The sequence below is a fragment of the Pseudozyma flocculosa genome, assembly GCF_000417875.1.
Source record: "Pseudozyma flocculosa PF-1 unplaced genomic scaffold scaffold00010, whole genome shotgun sequence".
NCBI classification, from domain to species: domain Eukaryota; kingdom Fungi; phylum Basidiomycota; class Ustilaginomycetes; order Ustilaginales; family Ustilaginaceae; genus Pseudozyma; species Pseudozyma flocculosa.
Window position 1 is genome coordinate 228,971 of NW_006920878.1, and position 20,056 is coordinate 249,026.

The following is a 20,056-nucleotide window of genomic DNA, read 5'->3' on the forward strand; positions in this document are numbered from 1 at the left end:
TCGCCAAAGACCGACGGGCCAAACGAGCGCCAGCGACCAACTTTGCCAAGACCTCAAAGTCTTGGCATTCCGCCCTGGTCTCGGATCCGCTTGCCCTGGCCCCCCCGCGACACTCAGCAGCTGGGAACCTACGCTTCCAGTGGCTACGGACCATCGCACACTTCGTCCCTGTTGCGGCACCGTCAGGGTCAAGGCTGGTCTCCATTCTGGCGGAGCCGAGCAAACAGACCAGGCTAGGGCAGGCAAGAGGGCCAATGCGCGAAAGCGCCGGTCGCAACCAACATCAATGTTGCGACCTGATCGCTACCGGCTACGTTATGCATCTGCTTCAGCCGTCGGCGTTCTCGAGCCAGGCACCAAAGGCGTCGACCCTCCTCTTGTCTCCGCCATCCTCTTCGTCGTTGTCGTCGTCGTTGCCCGCCTTGTCGGATTTCCTAAACCGCGGCTTGGACCCGATCAGGAACGCATCGATACGACGTCCGGCAAAGTATCGCCCGTCCATCTTCTGCGTCGAGGGCCATAAGGCATTGCAAGGCATTGCAATCATCGAAGGCAAGCAAGCGGAGTGTGGTCAGCGCGAAAAAGAAAACGAGAGCAGGGCGCTACGAACCGGTGCACGACCATATGCCGCGAGGCGGAACGCACCTTCACGCATTCGGCGGCCGCGAGCGGGTCGGCAAACTTGATCGTCATAACGCCCTCGGGCTCCCTGTCCCACAGGACGACGTTGGTCACCCTGCCGATCCCTTCGCACTCTTCCCTGACGTCTTCCTTGAGATCCAGCAGCAGGGTCGGATCTTCGTCGAGCTCGACCAGCGTAAACATCTTTTTGAGCACCACCGTGCGTGCCTGCGGCGGGGCCGCAGAATTCGATGGCGCCGCGGAATCCTCGTCGGATGAGTCCCACCCTGTCAGTTTGCTGTACGTCGTGCGCGCAAGTGGGGGACAAGATGAGCTTCAGGAGCGTCAGTGTCACGGACAGAAATCGGCAAGCCCCGTGTGCGCCGATGCTGCTCACTCCTCCATACGGGCTACCCGCTTCTGGATACGTCGGCGTTCCTGGTCCGAGAGATTTCTGCGTGAGACGGCGCCGCCTGCGTCGAGCTGTTGCGAGGACGACGGAGCGCCGCTCTTGTCACTGCTGCCGGCGGGCTGCGGATTGGACGACGGATGTTCAGATGGTGCCGATGCTGCCGGTGGCTTTGCGTCCGCGGATGGGCCATTGCCCTTTTGAACATCGCTGGCAGAGGGGAACTGCGCTCGTTGCACCTGCATCCTGGGACCGCTGGTTTGCCCAGTCGCGGCCCTTAGGCAGGTGTCGTCGAGGAGGTTAATGGCGAGGTCCACGCTCTCGGGCTTAAAGTAGACGACCAGCGCCTCGCCCTTGAACTGGCCGGTGGCCTGATCGCGGTACATCTTGATTCTAGGCTTGCCCTCGTCGTCCTCGAGCAGGAGGCCGTAGCGCGAAAAGACCGAGGCGATTTCGTCGGCAGTGCAGTCGAGGGGAAGTCCAGTGATGTAGAGCGAGGTGACGGGCTTGGGTTTCTTGTTGGGCGCCGTCGTGGTGTGATGCCCGCCTGCGGCAGACGAGGATGGACCATCGGCGCCGGCCTTGCGTTTCTTGTTCTGTTTCACGGCAGCAGAAGGGGCGGTTGATGTGCCCGCATCCACTATGTCGTGGCTTGCATCGGCGTCGTTTGATCCGTAGGCAGCCTGCTGCGCGCGGATCAGCTCGTCGTCGACCACCCTGACCCAACGCCCGGGCCGTTCAGTTGCAGAGAGGGTTGAAGCATCGGACGCGGACGTCGAAGGAAGGTGTGGGGATACAGCCTGATCTTGAGGACTGTGGCCATGGGCAGCGTGCGGAGGTTCGGATGGCTGCTTAGGGGTCGGTTGCACGGGGATGAGCTGCCATTCCCACTCCTGCCCATCGTCGTCCTCGTACTTCCAGGTGCCCGACAGGCGATCGAGGTAGGCGCGGTCGTGGTGGGCGCCGAGGCCTGCCGGAGGCGTCGCCTGATCCAATTGAGCGGAAGTAGGCTTCTGGGCCATGATGAGTGGTGCGTCTGTTGCTGGGTCAAATGATGGATCAGAGAGTGAAGGAAGTGGGCATGGCGTTGGCAGACAGCCGCTCGAGGGTTTTGGCCTGGCCGACGGGCCCAGGCGGGCTCAGGCCAGGCCGGGCCTCCACCTGCCCGTGTGCTTTCTTTCGCCTTCCGACTCCCGGCTGCCAGTCGGGTCCGACGGTGGGCCCAGCCTGGTAGGCCAGGCCAGGCGGCCTCGCGCGGGCCACGTTGAAATGATGCAGGCCAGCACGGACAGTCAGGCCAGCCCAGGGTCAGCCAGCCCCCCACACATACGCCACGCCGCAACGGCGGGCTCTACGCGGGCCCAGGCCAAGCCAAGCATCGAGGCACCGAGGTCGACGGCTTCGACCCCGCCAGACCCTCCCTCTTCTTCCACCATACGCCATACGCTCCTGCCTCAACAACCCAGTTCCTCCCGCCGCCTGAACAATCCGGTTCTTAGGCGAGTCGGCCCACGGATAGCATGTCATACACGCCGACGTCCTACTACGGGCACACCGTCAAGGATCGCACCGCCGAGTTCCACTCATGCGTCGAGTCGATCGCCTCTCGCTCAGCCACCGCCGGTAGCGCCGGACCGGCATCGGCTTCCAGGCAGAGGCTTCTCAACTCGGGAGGCGCATCCCAACCAGCCTCGGGATCCGCAAAGGGAGAGTTTGCCAAGCGCGCCCAGGCAATCTCAAAGGACATTGCCTCGACCACCAACAAGCTGCAACGCCTCGCACAGCGTAAGCCCTTCCTGCACCCCGCCCTCGGCCTGTCCGTCCCGACTCTGCCATAGACTGCGATGTCTGACCCCTGTCTCCCCGCCCGCCTCTCTCTCTCCGCCCGCATCCCTCTTTCCGCACGTCGTCTTCGCCTCTCTGCCCACTTCCAGTGGCTCGGCGCAAGACGCTCTTTGACGACCGTCCCGTCGAGATCTCGGAGCTGACCTACATTATCAAGCATGACATCGCCGCCATCAACAAGCAGCTTGCCGATCTGCAGGCCTTCAACAAGGCCCAGCGTGGGTCAGGAAGGGCGGGGACGGCGGATCGCGCCGAAGAGCACCGCGGCAACGTCGTCACCCTGCTCCAGTCCAAGCTAGCCGGCGCCACCACAAGCTTCCAGGACATCCTCGAGATCCGCACGCAGAACATCAAGGCGTCAAAGGATCGGACCGACCAATTCATGTTTGGCGGTAGCGGTGCAGCAGCCAGCGGAGGTGGCGCTGGGGCAGCCAACGGCTCGTTCGCAGAGGGATTCGGCGAGAATTCTGGTAAGTGTGCGGTCACATCGAGATCGAACAGCGGGCCAAGCTGGATCAGGATCCATCGAGTCGGCTGACTGACCGTTCTGCAGTTCTTCGTGCCCGCTCCAAACCGGCCACCGCTCCTTTCTCCGGCTCTGGTGCTGCTGCGACACTGGGCGCTGGTGTTGGATCAGACTCGCCCCTCTACAATCCAACGCGCACAGGCTCAGCCATGGCCCACCGATCCATACCCCAACAGGGGCGGCCCGGGCAGAGCGACGACCAGTACGACTCGTACGATCCCAAGGGCAAAGGCAAGGCGACCTCGGGTGGAGACGGAGACTTCCTTGCGCTCGACATGGGGTCAGGCGGCGGTGGCGGCAGCGGGCCTGGAGGCGGCGATCAGTTCATGCAGATGCAGCTGATGGAGCAACGCCAGGTGAGCGAACTCCTCTTTCCCCTTCTTTCCCCGTGTCGCGACCACCTGTGGCAGGATGGCCTCGCTAAATCCGGCTCTTTTTCACAATCTGGCGACGCCTCGATGGCCTTCCCGGTAGGACAACTACCTGGCCACCCGCTCCACAGCCATCGAGTCGATCGAGAGCACGATTTCCGAGCTGGGCCAGATCTTTTCGCAGCTGGCCCACATGGTGGCCGAGCAGCGCGAGACGGTGCAGCGCATCGACGACAACGTCATGGAGGTCGTCGACAATGTCGGCGGTGCCCAGCGCGAGCTGCTCAAGTACTACCAGAGCGTCAGCTCCAATCGGTGGCTCATGCTCAAGATCTTTGGCGTGCTCATCGTCTTCTTTCTATGTGAGTGCGCGTCAGCGAGCGAGCGAGGTCGGGAGGCAGCGATGTGCGGCAAGTGGGCCATCGGACGGAAGCTGATCCAGGCTCTGCCCTGCGACCCAACCCTGCTCCGTATTGCAGTGTTCATCCTGGTCTCGTAAGAGGGGTCCCGTTGCTGTACATCTGCCAGGCGTTCGACGAGAGACAATCGAGAGCGTCCGCCAGCCCTGGACGGCACCTGCTGCCGTAGTCCCACGAAGCCGGAACCGAGGGGGCCGCAGGTCAAAGGGAAAGCGGGGATCAGGCATCGCAGTTTCTCCACCTCGGCGGCATGAAGGGCAAGCCGAACAGCTCAAAGACCGACTCCTCAGTGGGCGTATCGACCACGACGTTATCTGCCAACCTCGTCACGCCCGTGAACGAGAACTGGGCCGTGGAGCGAGCGAGGTGAAAGCGGGCGGGGTGAGGGGGCCGGACCGGGTGGGGGGGGCACACGGGTCTGTCAGTCGGGGCGGGGCGGGGGGACAAGCGCTGACGAACAAGGACAAGCGAGTGCATTTGTGAAGCCAGGACAAGACTGCAGGCCGGGTGCGACGGCTGCTACTCACCTTGTAGCCTCGACTGCGGCACCACACGCGGATATCGCGCTCAAACACGATTGAGCCCGTATAGCCCAGCACCGCTGCGCCGTAGACGGTCTCTGGCGCAAAGACCAGATCGACCCGGCTGGAATCGGCCGTCGCACCTCGTCGTCGATGGTCAGCTCGAGGATCGTACGACTAGCGACTCTCCACGTCGTCCGCATCCACGGACCGACTCACCGATGCAACCCGCCGCTGTTGGGCGGTACGACGACGAGGTGGGCCACATCGACATGCACGTCAGTCGCCTCGTCGTCCTGCGGCGTCGAGATGCTAACGACGTGCGATACGAGGCCCTGTCGTTTCATCTTGTCAAAGAGCGAATGCAGAACGGCCCGACTGGCCCGCGGGTGGCCGACGACAATGTCGAGGTCGTAGCTCTGCGCCTTTCCGCGCCGGTAGCCGCCACAGATGGTGTGCACACAGCCGGGCAGGATTGCGTCGAGCATCGTCATGATCTGCCGGAAGGGGTCAGCAATATGCGACAGACCCGGCCGGCTCGTCAGCGAAAGTGGGGCATTGCATGGTGGCGAGCGGGAGTCATCCTGAACTCACCATTTCTGTGATGGACTCGCACTCGTGTCGCGGGATGGGGCGCCTCAGATCCGGGAGAATTCGAAGGCTCTCTGAAACGCTCAGAGCCGTAGCAAGGCTTCGGCCCTTGCCCAGAACATCCGCAAAGGAGCGGCATCCCTCGTTGTACGCCTCTCGCGCTCCCACCGGCCCGATACCGTACAGCTCAGTGAAACTCTTGATGGTGGCGATGGCGGGGTCGCGGCGGATAATCTTGGCTTCAACGATGCGGCCCTCGGTGAAAAACTGGTGGACGAGCAGGGCGACCTTTTTGCCGACGCCCTTAATCTTGTCGGCCTGCGAGGGGGCGTTTGCGAGGGAGCGCGGGTAGGCCTTGATGGCCGAGAGGGCGCGCATGTAGGCCATCTCCGAGTACGAGTCGCCGGTGAGGCGTCGCTCTGCGTGGATGACTTCGAGCTCGTCGACGAGCGCCTGGTTGATGCACTTGAGGGGCGACGGCCTCTTGCAGGCGAACTTTGTATTCTGCCAGGGGAACGGGCGCTCGCTGTCTGCTTGCGATGGGCCGCTCGGCGTGTCGGTGGCGTTGTGGCCATCTAGTAGGGTGTCGCTGTCGAGTCTAGGCCTCTTTGAATGCTGGGCCGATTCAGTCTGGTGGTCGTCCAGTGCTCTCTTTGTGCCTGACCTTCGTGTGACGGCATACTCGTCTGGATCGACGAGGAGGCCGGTGCGCTGGACGTGGTGGAGCCATTGCGGGCTGACGAGGAATTTTGAAGCGGCATCGTCTGGGTGTATGTGCTTTGCGATGCGTTTCGGCGCAGTGAGCGCAGTGATGATGATGTTGGCCGCGCTCGGTGTCGAGGTGAGTTGTCCTCCGAGGTGTACGACGAGGTGGCCAAGCTGGCGTGCTTGGTCGTCGGTGAGCTTGTCGTTGAGGATGTGGATGCGGGTCGACTGGGAGAGGACGCGGGAAGAGTGCCTTGTCGCGTGGAGGGGTACGCCGATGCGGTCCTGGAAGGTGAGCGGGGCCAGGCTGGGTGCGTCGGCCGTGGAAGGCGAGAATGAGCGCGGGGCAGAGGAGGACGACATCTGAGAGTCGCCGGATTAGGGGCGGTGGCTTGGGTGCGGCGATTGCGAGGGGGCGAAGAGGGCGGCGGGTCCCATGTTGAGGGCTCAGACTTGCAGTGTCGAGGCGGATGAGCGTGGCATCCTTGTGCTGCTTGGCCCGACCTCGAGTGGCCAGGCGGGGTGGTGGTGGTAGCGCTGGTGAGGAGGTGAGGAGGGTACAGCAGTCAGCAGCCGCCCCCCGCCAAAGTCGAGGCACAGCGCACCTATGTCCATGTGGAGGGCACCCGACCTCGGAAGCCGGACATCGACGTCGACCCCTCGACCTCGACGCTGCACCGCCTCTCGCTGGCCTGTGCCTTCGCTGACCTGTGCCTGACGCGGGTCTGACCCCTCGCCGCCATCAACCACCACCTGCACCCACCCACTTCCAACACCGCCATCCCTCATATCGACGCACTCATCAACGCCACCCCCGCCCAACCACGCACAGACAGACCAGCACCCCTTTGTCGCACACCGCCGACAACCGCACACAGGCAGCCATGTCCTTCACCTGCCAAAAGTGCCGCCAGCCCCTCCTCCTCTCACCCACCCTATCCTCCGAGCTCGACCTCAACCAGTCCGCCTACGACCTCATACAGGACTCGTTCATCGCACACCCCCATCGCAGCCACCCGCATCGTCATGCCTCCTCGTCAGCCGCAGCGGCCCAGCTCGGCCACACCCCACACGCCATCACCACCACCTCCCCCTCCTCGCCCGCCTCACCCGCCGCCACTGGCACAGACGCACAGGGATCCCTCAGCGCCCGTCTCCTAGCCTCAAGCCGCCTCTTTGACCTCCTCTCCCACCCGCACCTGCCCCACGCCTCCACCTCGGACCCCTCGACCGCCATCGACCACCCGCTATGCAACGAGTGCACCGACGCCCTCCTCGAAATCATGGACGACCAGATGGCCAACATCAGAAAGGAGAGGGACGCCCTCCTCGCATTTGAGTCAGAGTGCAAGCGCTACGGTGTCATGCCCAGCTCCAAGGGCACTAGCGACGAGCAGCCGTCGCAGCAGCAGCAGCAGCAACTACAAGACCTCATCTCTCAGCTCGCGACAGATGAAAAGCAGGCCAAAGACGACCTTGAACTCGCAGAATCACAACGACTCAGCGTCGAGGATGAGCTCCGTGCCCTCGACCAGCAGGAGCGAGCCCTGCAGGCAGAAGAAGAGAGGTGAGCGCGCCTGGCCTCGCCCCCCGCCCGCAACCTCTCCCTAATCGCTGACACCGCTCCATTCTCCTGTTACACGCCGCCGCCGCCGCCGCCGAAGCTTCTGGGCCAAGCACTCGGCCCACGCGCTCGAAATCGCCCAGCTCAGCTCGGCGCGCTCGTCTCTGCTGACCTCGCTGGACCACACGCGCGCCTCGCTGGCCCGCCTGACGCTGACCAACGTCTACAACGACGCCTTCTGCATCGGCCACGACGGCGGATTCGCCACCATCAACGGGCTGCGCCTCGGCCGCCTTCCGGGCGCCAACGTCGAGTGGAACGAGATCAACGCCGCATGGGGTCAGACGGCGCTGCTCCTCTCGACGCTGGCACGCAAGCTCGACGTCGATTTTCAGGGCTGGCGCATCCTACCCAAGGGTTCCTTTAGCACCGTCCACCGTACCGACGGCGATCGGGCCGTGTACGAGCTGTACGGCAGCGGCGACTGGCAGATTGGGCGGCTGCTCCAGTCGAGGCGGTTTGACCACGCCATGGTCGGCTTCCTCGACTGTCTCAAGCAGCTCGCGACGTGGGCCAGCCAGCGCGACGAGAGCCTGCGCCTCCCGCACGCCATCAACAAGGACCGCATCGGCGAAGCTAGCATACGCCTCCAGTTTGGACAGGACGAGACTTGGACCCGCGCACTGCGCCACGTGCTCTGGACGCTCAAGGTGCTCCTCAGCTGGACCGTGCAGAGAATCGACGAACTAGACCCACACCCGCCGCAGCAGGCACAACGGCCCCCGACGACAGCGGCGGCGGCGGCGGCGGCGGCGGCGACGGCGGCGACGGCGGCGGCGACGGTGCCACCAAGTCCCAGAAGATCCATTGCGGCCTAGTCTGTTGCGGCGATCCGGTCGAAAACGGATTGCACCCGCTGCAACCTCGCAGCGTATCCTGGGGCCGTCATCCCGCCTCCCCTCTCCCCTGTAACCCCTGTAGACTGCCATCGCACCCATGCTCGCTCCTCCATGAAGGTGCAGTCCCAATATACCCATACCGTACTTTGCCCCGCTGAGCAAGAGCCTTCACCTGAAGCCGCTCGCTCCGTCTTTGTGTGCCTTTGAAGCGTCGTCGGGGATCTCGTCGTGGGTGCGGAGCGAGGCCGTCGAGCCGGCGTCGGACGGGCTTGGATGCTGTGCGGGCTGTGATGCCCATCAAGCTGATCAGGGAAACATCGTCTCTGAGATTCCGTGGCTCTCTACTACCAGCCGCACGGTGGGCCGAAGCTGCGCTACAATAACGGAGACGGTGGGGATCGGAAGCGAGCAGTCTGGCCAGTGGCTTCAGGGCGGCGGGGTATCACTTGCTGGCAAACTGCTTTTCGGTGCTCTCGCCGCCCGAGGCCTTGTACGAGATGTTGCTGATGGTGCCGAGCAGGTTGTCGACGTACTCGGCGCCCGACCACTTCTGGTGGGTGAGGACGTCGCAGCCAATCTCGCGCTCCTTGCGCTGGACCAGCTCGACGTAGGCCTTCATGCCCTCCTGGGCGAAGCCGCGGGCAAAGAGGTCCGAGATGTAAGCGTTCGAGTGGAGACCGCCGAGGGTGATGAACTGCCACACGAAGCCGAGCTTGCCGAGATCCCAGACGTAGCTCTTCATCTGGTCGGTGCTGAGCTTAGCGGCGTCCCAGTTGAACGACGGCGACAGGTTGTAGGCGAGCCACTGCTGCGGTCGCGCCGCCTTGACGCCCTCGGCGAACTCCTTGGCCTGGGCCAGGATGGGCGACTTGGTCTCCATCCACAGCAGGTCGGCGTAGGGTCCAAAGGCGATGCCGCGGTTGATGGCGCACTGGGTGCCGCCCTGGTAGCGGTAGTAGCCCTCGCGCGTGCGCGCCGCGTCCCAGTCCCAGAAGATTTCGACGCCGTGCTTCTTGGCAATGGCCTTGGCCTTGGCGTGCGACTGGTGGTGCGCCTCCTTGAGGAAAGCCTCGGCCTTGGCCTTGCCGCCCTTCTTCTCGAGCTCCTTTGCGACGGCGTCGGTGTAGAGCATCAGGCCGGCCTTGGCGAGCCAGTCATCCTCGATGGCCTGCAGCTGGGCGCCGCTCTTGCCCTCGCGCTCGGCGCGGAAGAGGACGTCGACCATGGGCTCGAGGTTGGGGTTGGTGGAGCCGATGATGAAGGCGTGGTCACGCTCGTCGACGTTGGACGTGATGAGCGTGGCCGCCTCCGAGTCGGTTCGCGCGACGACGAGGTTGTCGACGCCCATGATGTCGTACTGGAGGCGGATGGCGATGAGGCGGTTGATGTGCTCCTGGATGGGGACGAGCACCTTGCCCGCCATGTGGCCGCACTTCTTGGTGCCGGGCGCCTGGTCCTCGATGTGGATGCCGGCGGCGCCCTTCTCGACAAAGAGCTTGGTGAGCTTCATGACGGCCGTCAGACCGCCGTGGCCCGTGTCGGCGTCGGCGACAATGGGGCGGAGGTAGTCGACGGGAGCCTGCTTGGCGCGCTGCTCGGACGTCATGGCGGTCCTGGCCTCCCTCTGCTTACGGTCGTGGAAGAGCTGGGCCATGAAGAGGTGCTCGACCTTGTTGGGGACGGTGTTGTACGGGTAGTCTGCCAGATCCGGGCCGGGCTCGTTTGTGCTCGAGGCGGTGCTCGAGCTCTGCCAGCCGGAGACGTAGACCGTCTCGAGGTACTTTGCCATCTGCGTCACCTGGACGGGGTCTAGCGCGCCGTAGGTGTGCGAGGTGGTGCCGTTGGCGGCGTGGTTCTTGAGCGAGGCCCACAGCTTCTTGGCCTGGACGTTGGAGAGGTACTCCTGCTGGACGGTGCCGCGCTTGGAGACGACCTGCTCGGCCGTATAGGGGCGGGTGACGTTGGCGAAGCGCTCATCCTGGACCGGGCAGGCGGCGGAGAAGGAAGTCGAGCGAGGAAGGACGGAGCTGGGTCAACGACTGGGGTGCGCGATGGCCAGGTATCACGGCGACGAGGTGCTGATGGGCCCGACGCCGGAGCAGCCGGGCCTGCTCTGCCCCGTCTTTCACCATGTCGCCGTGCTCGCATCGGTCGGTTCAGGCTGCAGGACACTCACCTTCCACCACTTCTTGACGGCCTCGACCTCCTGCTGGAAGAGCTGAGCCTCCTTGTCAGACATGATGTGCGTGTTCGGGGTGGTGCTGGGTGAGATGTATGCGGTTGAGCGGGAGAGACAGGACTGTGTTGCTGTGCGAAAGATGCCGAGAGAGACGGCGGGAGGTATTACGCGATGGACAAAAGGCGGGGGGTAGGGAGACTTGGAGGATGATGGCAGAGGCTGGCGTTGCCGTTATAAGGAGTAGTGGAGTCGCCCCGCCTGCGCTGGACCCCGGCTCAGAGGCCCGCAATGACCGGAGGCTCTGTCCAGATCGAACGACCTGACGGGGCGAGCAGGGAGCAACGATGACCAGCAGGGGCCCAAGGCACGAGGCAGGGGGGGGCCTGTGGGCGCCAGCGGCGCTGGCGGAGCAAAACGCCTGGCCTCGCGCAGAAGCCCAGCAGGCCGCCAGGCAGAGGAAGGTGAGGGGCCCGCCCTAGCCTACCTTGCTGCTGGTCGAGGTTTCAAAGCGCTCGCTCAAAGGCAGGCAGGCAGGGTAGGGCCTGCCAGCCTACGCTAACATATCGGCTAGACCGGCCTGATCAGGGCGTCGACCGACGACGACGACGCCGCCGCCGAAGCTCGTCCCGCCCCGACCCGCCGCTGCGTCCTCTCCCGGCCCGCACCCGACGTGAGTCACGGCGGATGGGCCCGATGAGCACCGTACCTCTCCGCCTGTGAGATCGTGTTGGAAGAAAGCAATCGACCACAGGCAGGCCCAGACGGCCCCGACCATGCCGCTGCTGGCGCGCCCCAGGCCGGCTATCGAGAAAGCAAGCAAGCCCGGCAGGCCGATCCCTAGCCCGAGCACCGCCAGGGTCCCGTCCTGCTTGCTTGTTGACTTGGCCTGCCCCGCGCGAATTCGGGCAAAAAAGTGTGGAGAAGGCGGCGCCAGGCAGGCTAGGCCTGGCCAGGCCGCATCGGGCGGGCCAGCCAGCCCAGCCCGACTCCTCTTTTCACGCTCGCCTGCCACCGCCAGCCGGTCAGAGGAAGGCAGGCAGGCACAGCAGGCCCGCCCTCTGCGCCGTGAAAACGCGACGTCGTCATGCCTGGCCTGCCTCTTGCTTGCTTGCTGGACTGCTCGGAATCTCCGTTAGCGCCGACCTGGGCCTGCGACGCTGCGAGGCCAACAAGAAGGCCGGGGTCGCCGCCGTCGTCGCCGCCGCCGCCGCCCACGTCGTCATCATCGTCCTTCCATCGCGGGCAGACCAGCTGATACCTTCCGTGCGTGCTCCCCGTCCCATCGAAGCTGCGGACCTTAAGCGTAACCCCGCGAAGAAGACGGGCCCAGTCAGGGCTAAGTAGGTCGTCTGCCTCTTTTGAAGCGGGTTGGTGCCGCATAGGATGGGCCGACTAGCTGCTCGAGATCGGTGAAGCCGAGGAGGGCAGGCATGCTTGGCAGGCGATGGCTGCCTCGATCGGGGATCGATGCGCAGGCAGGGAGAGGTCTTAGCCTTGGAGCTGCAGGCGAGGAGGGACGGCCCGCGAGCGGCGCAGATCCTGCAAAGCCGAAGCAGACAAGGCCTGGCGGCCAAAGCGGAGGTTTCGACCTGCCAGCCTAGGCCAAGCAGGGTCGGTCTCGGTACCGAGCAATTCGGCCAGCTCTCCACTTTGGCTCTCTCTGCCCGTCTTCCGAGGTCGGCCAGAACTTTTTGGACGGGTCGTGGGTGCCTCCGCTCTTTGCCATCACCACCCACCCACTACTCGAGCTCTGCTTGCCGTCCTTTGAAACCACAAGCCAGAACCGCGTACCATCCCTCGCCTCTTTTTCTCGTGCCCAGAACCGATTCGCATTTCCATCCATGGGCAAGACCGGATCATCTTCGCGTGGTGGTGCCGCCCGCGGCAGAGGAAGAGGCGCGGGCGGGGGTGGACATCGAGGGCGAGGCAAGGGCGGCGGTGGAGCCGGCGGGCTGGCAGCTCGCCATGCTTCCGCCCTCATGTACGACGGCGATAGCTGGCGGCCAGAGAGCGCGATTGATGGGCATCCGTCAGGTTCCAGCAGCGACGAGCAGGATGGGCCCAGCGACGGAAGCGAAGACGACAGCGGCGACACCCGAACAGCGTCCGGCTCAGGTCGATCTGCCGACGAGGACTCGTCGGAGGACGAGACGGGGATCAACGGCGGCAGCGACATCGAATCGATAGAGATGCCTGTAGCCATGTGGGTGAGTACCAGGGATACTGCCTCGCCGCCAGTCAAGCCAGCAGGCCATGGTCTCTCGCCCTGGACACCCTGGTATTTTGACGTCTGACCTTGCTTCTCGCTGCTCTTTTGGAACAGGACTTCAATCATTGCGATCCGAAGCGCTGCAGCGGCAAGAAGCTGTCGAGACTCGGACTGATCAAGGAGCTGCGGGTGGGACAGAAGTTCCGAGGCGTCGTGCTGACGTGAGTATGAATACTGGCCAGCGCAGCTCCAGCAGCCGCCAGGCTACTCACCTCTGCTTCGACTTCGTCCCCCTCTCCCAGTCCAAATGCAACAAAGACACTATCTCCGGCAGATGCCGACATCATCCGCGAGAACGGTGTGGCCGTCGTCGAGTGCAGCTGGGCGAGGCTCGACGAGGTGCCGTTTGGCAAGCTCAAAAGCCCGCACGAGCGGCTTTGTAAGTGTGGTGCATCGGAAGGTGGGGTCGCGAATGCCTTCGCTCATCGAGATTGATGGACTTCGTCTGCCCCCATGTTCAGTGCCGCACATGATCGCCACCAATCCGGTCAACTACGGCAAACCGATGAAGCTCAACTGTGTCGAGGCCGTGAGTACCGCGGCCGATGGCCTCGTTGCGATGCAGGCAAGGTTGTCTCACCGCTCACCGGAACCAGGCTTTGTCCCCTGCTTTGGCCACCACAGCTCGCGGCGGCCTTCTACGTTTGCTCGATGCCGGCGCAAGGGCGCTTGCTGCTGTCCAAGTTTGGGTGGGGAGAGCACTTCCCGCACATCAATTCTCGCTGGATCCAGGCGTACCAGGGTTGTTCGAGCGCCGAGCAAGTCGACGACCTGGCACGCAGGATGGTGGAAGAAGAGAGGCTGGAAAAGGAGGCGGACAAGAAAGCATTCAAGGAAAGCGGCGGTATCCAGGGCAGTCTGGACCGCGACGTGCTGGCCTCGGTCGGAGGGGCCAAAGATGCCGAGGAGGATCGAAGCGAAGAGGAGGCAGAGGAGACTCGAGCGTTGCAAGACGACTTTTCCACAGTCGTCCGCATCACTTCCTGACGGAGGTTCAGACAGAGCGTCTGCCGACGCCGGTGCTCTCCTGTGCACGGCAGAAAGTGTCGCTCTGGTGATATGTATCCCTCGTGGTCGTCTGCAAACTACCTAGATCCGGCGCCTGCCTTCGCAATGCCGACTGGAGCGGTCGAGCCGCCGGACTGTGCAGAAAGGGTACCCTGCCGAGCGATCAGGGTCCAGCCGAGTGGAATACCCGGCTGATGGCGCGTTCCTCGCCGCTTCGATTTCTCCGAATAAATGTCGTAATTTCGACCTGGAAGTCCACAGGTGCCGCCGCAGGAGCGCGTCTCCCCTTCGATCTTTCTGCACACCCTTCGAGCCATGTACATACACCAGAAGCCAGGAGTCCAAAAGCGCATTGGCTCCGGCTCGAGTCCAAGATAACGAGCAGCGGGCCGGACGACCCTTCGACGACGAGGCGTGGCGAGGCTAGAAGAGGCGCTTGGTGACGCTCCCGGACTCTGTTGCGATGCTGGATCCTTCCAGAGGAGATACGACAACGCCAACACGCAGCGAGGGCAGAACCAGCAACACACAGACCAGTAAACTAGCGGTATCACGAGGGCCGCGCCAGGAGGGCACAGGTGGGCAGGCAGGGGTCAGAGAAGGTGCATGCCGGCGAGGCCTGGCCTGGCCTTTGGCCGGCGGCATGGGCGTGGGAGAAGCGGATAGGTAGCTGCGGAACGCAGGCGTCGATCCGCCGATGCAGGGCCTGCCGTTCTCCTCCTCCACCTCGAGGCCGGCATGCTGGTACGGTGCGCCTTTTTGACCTTGCTTGCTTGCCCTTTGCCTCGCCCTTGTCGCCGAGTCTGTGCCGTCGAGAAAGCCTGATTTCTGATTTCACCGGCCACTCGCGACCTCCCTGCCTACATATCGCAACCGCCATCTATCGATACAACGCTCCGACGCCCCCGGACCCCCCCCCCCCCCACCATCCCCCCTTTATCCTCTTGACTCTTGCTTGCTGGCTTGCTTGCTTGCCCTCGCTGCCTTGGAAGGACGGCACTTCTCTGCCACGCGCTGCTGCACACCCCAACACACCACCCATTGTCCGCAAACAGCGTCGGCACCGGAGCAGGAACGGACGACGTCTGGGCGTCTCGATCACCATCCTCGTCGTCGCCAACACCTGCCTTCGGCCACCTGCTTTCAACAAGAGTGAGACGCTTTACCCGCTCGGACCATCAGGACGCCCTCAACGCCAACTACCACCGACTGCCACTGCACTCACTGTCGGCCGGATCGCATCGGCAAATCCACAACCCACGCCATCTCTGCCATCCAAAGCAAGCCCCTTTGGCCATCATACAGACCGCACCCACTCTCCATCTGGCCCTTTCCCCGGCAAAATCGCTAGCTCCTTTGCTCGTCCGCAGTACCCACCTCCCTGATCTGAGCTCCGTCTTTGGTCTGCTCCGAACCGCGCCGCCCGTTTAGCTCTTGACCACCTCGACGTCAGATCGATCATCGACCAATCGAGCATCAAATCCTACCCTCTCGATCCCCCGCTTTGGCGCCCATCTCCTTGACCTCCCGGCCATCACCGACACGCGGCAAGTGTCGACGACGCCTGGCCTTCGTTTGCCGCGACCATTACAGGAAAGCAGGCCGGAAAGATCTGTCGGCACAACAGCGGACCTCGGCCAAAGTCACCCTCGACTTCCTCACTTGAGCTGCGATCATGTCGGCGCCGGCCGCCGCCATGGCCGGTGACACTGAAGCCACTGCGACGACGAGCTTGGCCCCTTGCACATCGATCGACAAGACTCAACCTCCGCTGCCGCCATCCACGGTCCAGGACATGCCTGACGCCGACAAGCCCTCGGTACGCCGGAGCACTTCCAGCAACCTTGGCAGAGGCCTTTTGAAGCGACTCGCCAGCCACTCGAGCTCACGCTCAAAAGGCGATGACAATCCTTCCCGACTGAGCGGTGAGAATAAAACGGCGGCCGGCAACACCGACAGGCGAGCATCGCAGCCGCCTCCGTCCGCTGCCAGTCACCACCGCCTGACGAAAGCGGAGCTGGCCGAGCTCAGCAGGCCTAGGGGCAAGTACAAGAGCGGCGTCCGCTGGGATCAGTACGATGTCCCTGAGCCCTTCATGGAGGTCAGCGCATCGGCTGCTGCGCAAGAGGGCTCGGCCGCCCTTCAGGAAGGTCTGGTCGCCAACGCGATGCTCTCCTCGGCCAGCACCGCCGCGGCTCAAGCTTACGCCGAGAACCGCGTGCTTGCGGAGCCTATCTTTTCAACCGTCTCCGGCGCCGCCTCTCCACCCGCAGAAGCTGATGCAAGGAACGCGGTTGGCGTCCCGAGCGTTGATCAGACTCTGGCCGCCGTCACCCAGAGCGGAGTGACCGCCGGCATCCTGTCGGAGCGGACATCTCCAGCGCCAGCCGCACAGCGCTCGCCATCGACGAAAGCGGGCGATCCGATTTCTGCAACAGGCACCACGACCTCGTCCCAGCGAGCCTCACCGGACCAGCAGTTGGTGTCGGAAGCAGCGCAACGAGTGCTCGCGGCCGCGAGGAAGCAGGCGCGCATCGCGCAGAGCAAGCAGGGCCTCTCGGTTCCCGCCTCGCCTCTGACGCAGCATGCGCCCAACCTCAGCGCTGCCGACAAGAATGTCGTCAGCCAAGAACCGAGCTCGTCGACCGCAGCGCCAACCAACAGCGGCGATCACTTGGCGGCCGCACATCTCAGCGCAGACGAACAAGTTGCAGTCAAGCCAGGCCGTGGAAAGAGTCTGATCGGAACAATCAAGGATAAGGGTGGCAGGAAGCCGCGCAGTCGCAAGAATTCGCTTTCGAGCAGACCCAATGATGGCGCCTCTGTGTCGAGCTCGCCGGAGCCCAATGCCAGCAGCCCGCCCAACACCATCGGACGGCGCCGTCGCTTCAACGACACGAGAGACCTCGACCTGCTTGCCTACGAGCTGGCAGCAGAGGCCTTGGCTAGCGGCCTACCACAGCCTCCCTTTGCGCGAGGCAGCCGCAGCGGATCCTCGACGCCGCGCTCCCTCGGCCATGGACATGGCAGCAGCGATGATCGCCGCCGCTCATTCCACAGCGTCGGCAGCGGCAGCGAGCACACTTCCAACACCAGCCAGGCCAGTCTCGCCAATCTCATGATGCAGCCGATGACGCAGATCAACCCGGTTCAGAGGTCACGCGAGGCCTCTTTCTCTGGGCTCAGTGCCCCGTCGACGAACGGCACCCCGTCACATAGCGTGCCTGCGAGCCCTCCCCTGATGCCCAGCGATGCGATGCGACCAGATCGGGTGAGTGGCCGCGCCAAAGCAGGGCTGGAGTGGTCCCAAGTTTCTCCCCTCTGACCATCTCGCTCCCTGATCCCGTTGTGCCCCGATGCATGGCTCCGCTAGAATGGGTTCTCTGCCCCGTCGCCGTATCTCAACCAGGCTGCGAACCTGATGCCGGCGGACATGCTGACCGGACTTGGTGGTTCGCCGTACCCGTCACTGTCCTCAAGAAAGGCGCGCGATCCTCTTGATGGCATCGACAATCTGGACCCCTTCGGCATCCCGCTCGTCCACGAGTCGCCCTTTGACGCCACGTCGGCCTACGCCAATCGGACCAACGTCTACCATACGCCAACCCAGGTGGCGCACGCCCGCGGCCGTGTTGGCGCCGCAAATGAACGGCGGAGCGTGCTGCAGATGAAGCTGCACGATCCAGAGACGGAACTGCAGGGCCTCACCAAGGTGCCCAAGGGCAAGAAGCTGACGCCGTTCGGAAGCCGGGCCGGCAGCCGCGCGAGCAGTCGTGCGCCTTCGCCTAGCGCGTCGGACACGAACCTCAGGGCGACCGCCGCGGCACAGGCAGACACCCCAGCTGCCAAGAGAAAGGTGGCCCAGGCTGCGAAACCCTCGGGCGTATCGAGCCCCCGGTCGCGGATGCCTTCGGTTGCCGACATGGACAGGCACAGTGCGAACAACCGGCCTTCTTTTGATAACAAGGCTGCATCGGCCGTCGTACCCCGTCACACTTCGCCTGCCGAGTCCGAGTCCCAAGTCGCGACACCTAGGGCAGAAGCGCCGCCGCCGCCGCCGATCGACGCTCGTAGCGGAACCAACTCCCAGCTCTCCAACGAGGCGCATCCCGAGCTCGAGGGCCGGTCGACGGAGTTGCAGCCGATATCGGCGCTGTCGGTCCCCACGAACGTCAACGGTAGCAAACCCAGATCGCAATCGGGCGCGACGTCAAACCTTCCTCCCCCGTCCAAGTCGTCGAACCGGCTCTCTGGAATCTTTGGCTTTGGCAGGAAGAAGAAGGAAGACCCTGCCCCGCCACAGTTGCCGTTGGCGCCACCGCAAGCCGACGCTGCTAAGCAAATGTCGAAGGCGACCGCATCAGCTCGCTCTGCCGACACTGAGGAGACGGGAGATGTCGTCGTAATGCCATCCGAGCAAGGCAGCCTTCCGCCTCGAGCGGAGCCGCCGACCTTCTCCCACTTGCGCGTCGATGCTGGCACATCTGCATCCCGATCCCTCCCAACGGCGACGTCTGGTGAAGCTACTCCCGAGGTGCAAGGTATCACCATGCCCTCGGCGCCGGAGGACGAGGCCCGATCTCAATCTGCGGTCGAGTCTGTCCCTTCGTCTCTCCTGGCCCCTGCGCCGGTACCGCCAAGGCTTTCTAGTGCTTCGAAACCCTCCAGCGCCACAGCTTCGTCGTCTGAACGCCTTGAGGCCGGAAGGATGTCGGAATCGTCAAGCCGGAACGTCACCACAAAGGCGCAGAAGGAGGATGACAAGAATGGCGGTTATAACCTCAACGCCTCCGCCGCATCCAAACCCAGCGACAGTGCCGGCGGCGGCAATGTGCGCCGCTTCCTGCGTCGCCTCAGCAGCTTTGGCGCCAGCAGTGCCCGAACCTCCGACGGGAGCTCGGCGGCCAAGAAGAACAGCGCCAAGGCCAACTTCCCCGACGCCTCGACGATGCCCAAGCTGGACCGCGAGCAGCTGGTCAAAGCAGGCATCATTCCTGCGCCCCCTACATCCGATGTGACCGGGGCGGATGCCGCGGTCCCGAAGCATGACGCTGTGCTTGCCGCATCGCTTGCTGCAGTTCACAGCAACGATACCGACCCATCGACTGATCGACGGGAGCGAGAGGGCTTGCTGGATGCCCAGCGGCCACGCCCTTCCAATGCAAACGCCAAGCCGGTCGAGGCCATGCTCCGCAACCCCGACGACGCTTCATTGCCTACTGAGACTCGAGCGGGCCCTGCTCCGCCCGTCTACGAGCCCGCGGCACTCTCTGACGGCATCCAGGCTGCGGCGGAGCAGCAGGAGGCAACATTGATGCCAAGTGCTCCCGATGCCGCTCCTTCGATGGCATCCGAGCAGGTCGAGCGCGCGGTCGCCATCAACTCGAGCATGGCCAAAGCCGGCTTCGGTACCAGGTCCGCGACCGTCTTCAGACAGCCGCCCTCGGATGAGCAGCTGCGCACCGAGGCTGCGACCAGCCAGCTACCCACCGACGAGCTCGAAGCACGCATGCACCAGCTGGCGCCGCCTTCGGCTCGATCCGACTCTCGCACGCCGTCCTTGGAGGTGCCGACCCTGCTTGACAACGAGACCCCGCCGCCGCTGCAGCCCGGCGAGGTCATCACGCCCGCCTCGTCGGCCGGCTCACTCGTTCCTGCCCAAGCCGCCGACGAGGCTACGCCCAACAAGCCTACCTACCGCTCTGAGCCGTCTACGACGGCGAGTGCAGTATGGTAGGCATGGTAGCCCTGTTGGTAGCCCCGTCGGACATCCAAGTCCCATGACAGCCTCTTGGCTTGCAGTCATGCGGTGTCCGACCATCCGCCTTGGTCGCCCCGTTCCGAGCGAAGACGGGCCGCGGATCGAACGTCGAGCTGTCGAGCCCGCACCATCTGCCCAAAGTACGCTCGATAGCACCCACAGGCCGGCTGGCAGATGCGCCAGCATCGATGCCGACCGCGCCGACAGCGGCCAAAATTCCGAACTGCGCCACCGCCGGCGCGGCACAGCCCAAGCCGGCTCTCCCCGTCTCTTCTCATTGTACCCAGCATTGTCCGTCAAGGCCGGCATCGTTCGCCTTCATACACACTCCTTGAATCTGACCACATCGAGCAGGTTCATTGACCGCC

At 64.0% G+C, this 20,056-nt stretch overlaps 7 protein-coding genes across 7 annotated transcripts; 4 read left to right on the plus strand and 3 right to left on the minus strand.

Annotated features, from left to right (window-relative positions):
• Positions 1-328: 328 nt before the first annotated feature.
• PFL1_03306 (uncharacterized protein) lies at positions 329-2,052 on the minus strand (the record flags this gene model as incomplete). Its single annotated transcript, XM_007880823.1, has 3 exons — positions 329-505; positions 646-919; positions 1,019-2,052. The coding sequence occupies 3 exons, from the start codon at positions 2,050-2,052 to the stop codon at positions 329-331; spliced, it is 1,485 nt and encodes a 494-aa protein (XP_007879014.1).
• Positions 2,053-2,550: 498 nt separating this feature from the next.
• On the plus strand, positions 2,551-4,271 carry PFL1_03307 (uncharacterized protein; the record flags this gene model as incomplete). The annotated part of the gene is made up of 5 exons (XM_007880824.1): positions 2,551-2,815; positions 2,965-3,345; positions 3,513-3,757; positions 3,876-4,134; positions 4,252-4,271. The coding sequence occupies 5 exons, from the start codon at positions 2,551-2,553 to the stop codon at positions 4,269-4,271; spliced, it is 1,170 nt and encodes a 389-aa protein (XP_007879015.1).
• Positions 4,272-4,410: 139 nt separating this feature from the next.
• PFL1_03308 (uncharacterized protein) lies at positions 4,411-6,371 on the minus strand (the record flags this gene model as incomplete). The annotated part of the gene is made up of 4 exons (XM_007880825.1): positions 4,411-4,536; positions 4,719-4,836; positions 4,932-5,209; positions 5,307-6,371. The coding sequence occupies 4 exons, from the start codon at positions 6,369-6,371 to the stop codon at positions 4,411-4,413; spliced, it is 1,587 nt and encodes a 528-aa protein (XP_007879016.1).
• Positions 6,372-6,892: 521 nt separating this feature from the next.
• On the plus strand, positions 6,893-8,450 carry PFL1_03309 (uncharacterized protein; the record flags this gene model as incomplete). Its single annotated transcript, XM_007880826.1, has 2 exons — positions 6,893-7,575; positions 7,673-8,450. 2 exons carry the CDS (start codon positions 6,893-6,895, stop codon positions 8,448-8,450), a joined length of 1,461 nt encoding a protein of 486 aa, XP_007879017.1.
• Positions 8,451-8,913: 463 nt separating this feature from the next.
• Positions 8,914-10,710, minus strand: PFL1_03310 (uncharacterized protein; the record flags this gene model as incomplete). The annotated part of the gene is made up of 2 exons (XM_007880827.1): positions 8,914-10,449; positions 10,648-10,710. 2 exons carry the CDS (start codon positions 10,708-10,710, stop codon positions 8,914-8,916), a joined length of 1,599 nt encoding a protein of 532 aa, XP_007879018.1.
• A 1,919-nt stretch (positions 10,711-12,629) lies between these two features.
• PFL1_03311 (uncharacterized protein) lies at positions 12,630-13,906 on the plus strand (the record flags this gene model as incomplete). Its single annotated transcript, XM_007880828.1, has 5 exons — positions 12,630-12,857; positions 12,974-13,080; positions 13,162-13,298; positions 13,381-13,448; positions 13,544-13,906. The coding sequence occupies 5 exons, from the start codon at positions 12,630-12,632 to the stop codon at positions 13,904-13,906; spliced, it is 903 nt and encodes a 300-aa protein (XP_007879019.1).
• A 1,696-nt stretch (positions 13,907-15,602) lies between these two features.
• PFL1_03312 (uncharacterized protein) lies at positions 15,603-19,664 on the plus strand (the record flags this gene model as incomplete). Its single annotated transcript, XM_007880829.1, has 2 exons — positions 15,603-17,198; positions 17,301-19,664. 2 exons carry the CDS (start codon positions 15,603-15,605, stop codon positions 19,662-19,664), a joined length of 3,960 nt encoding a protein of 1,319 aa, XP_007879020.1.
• Positions 19,665-20,056: the final 392 nt, after the last annotated feature.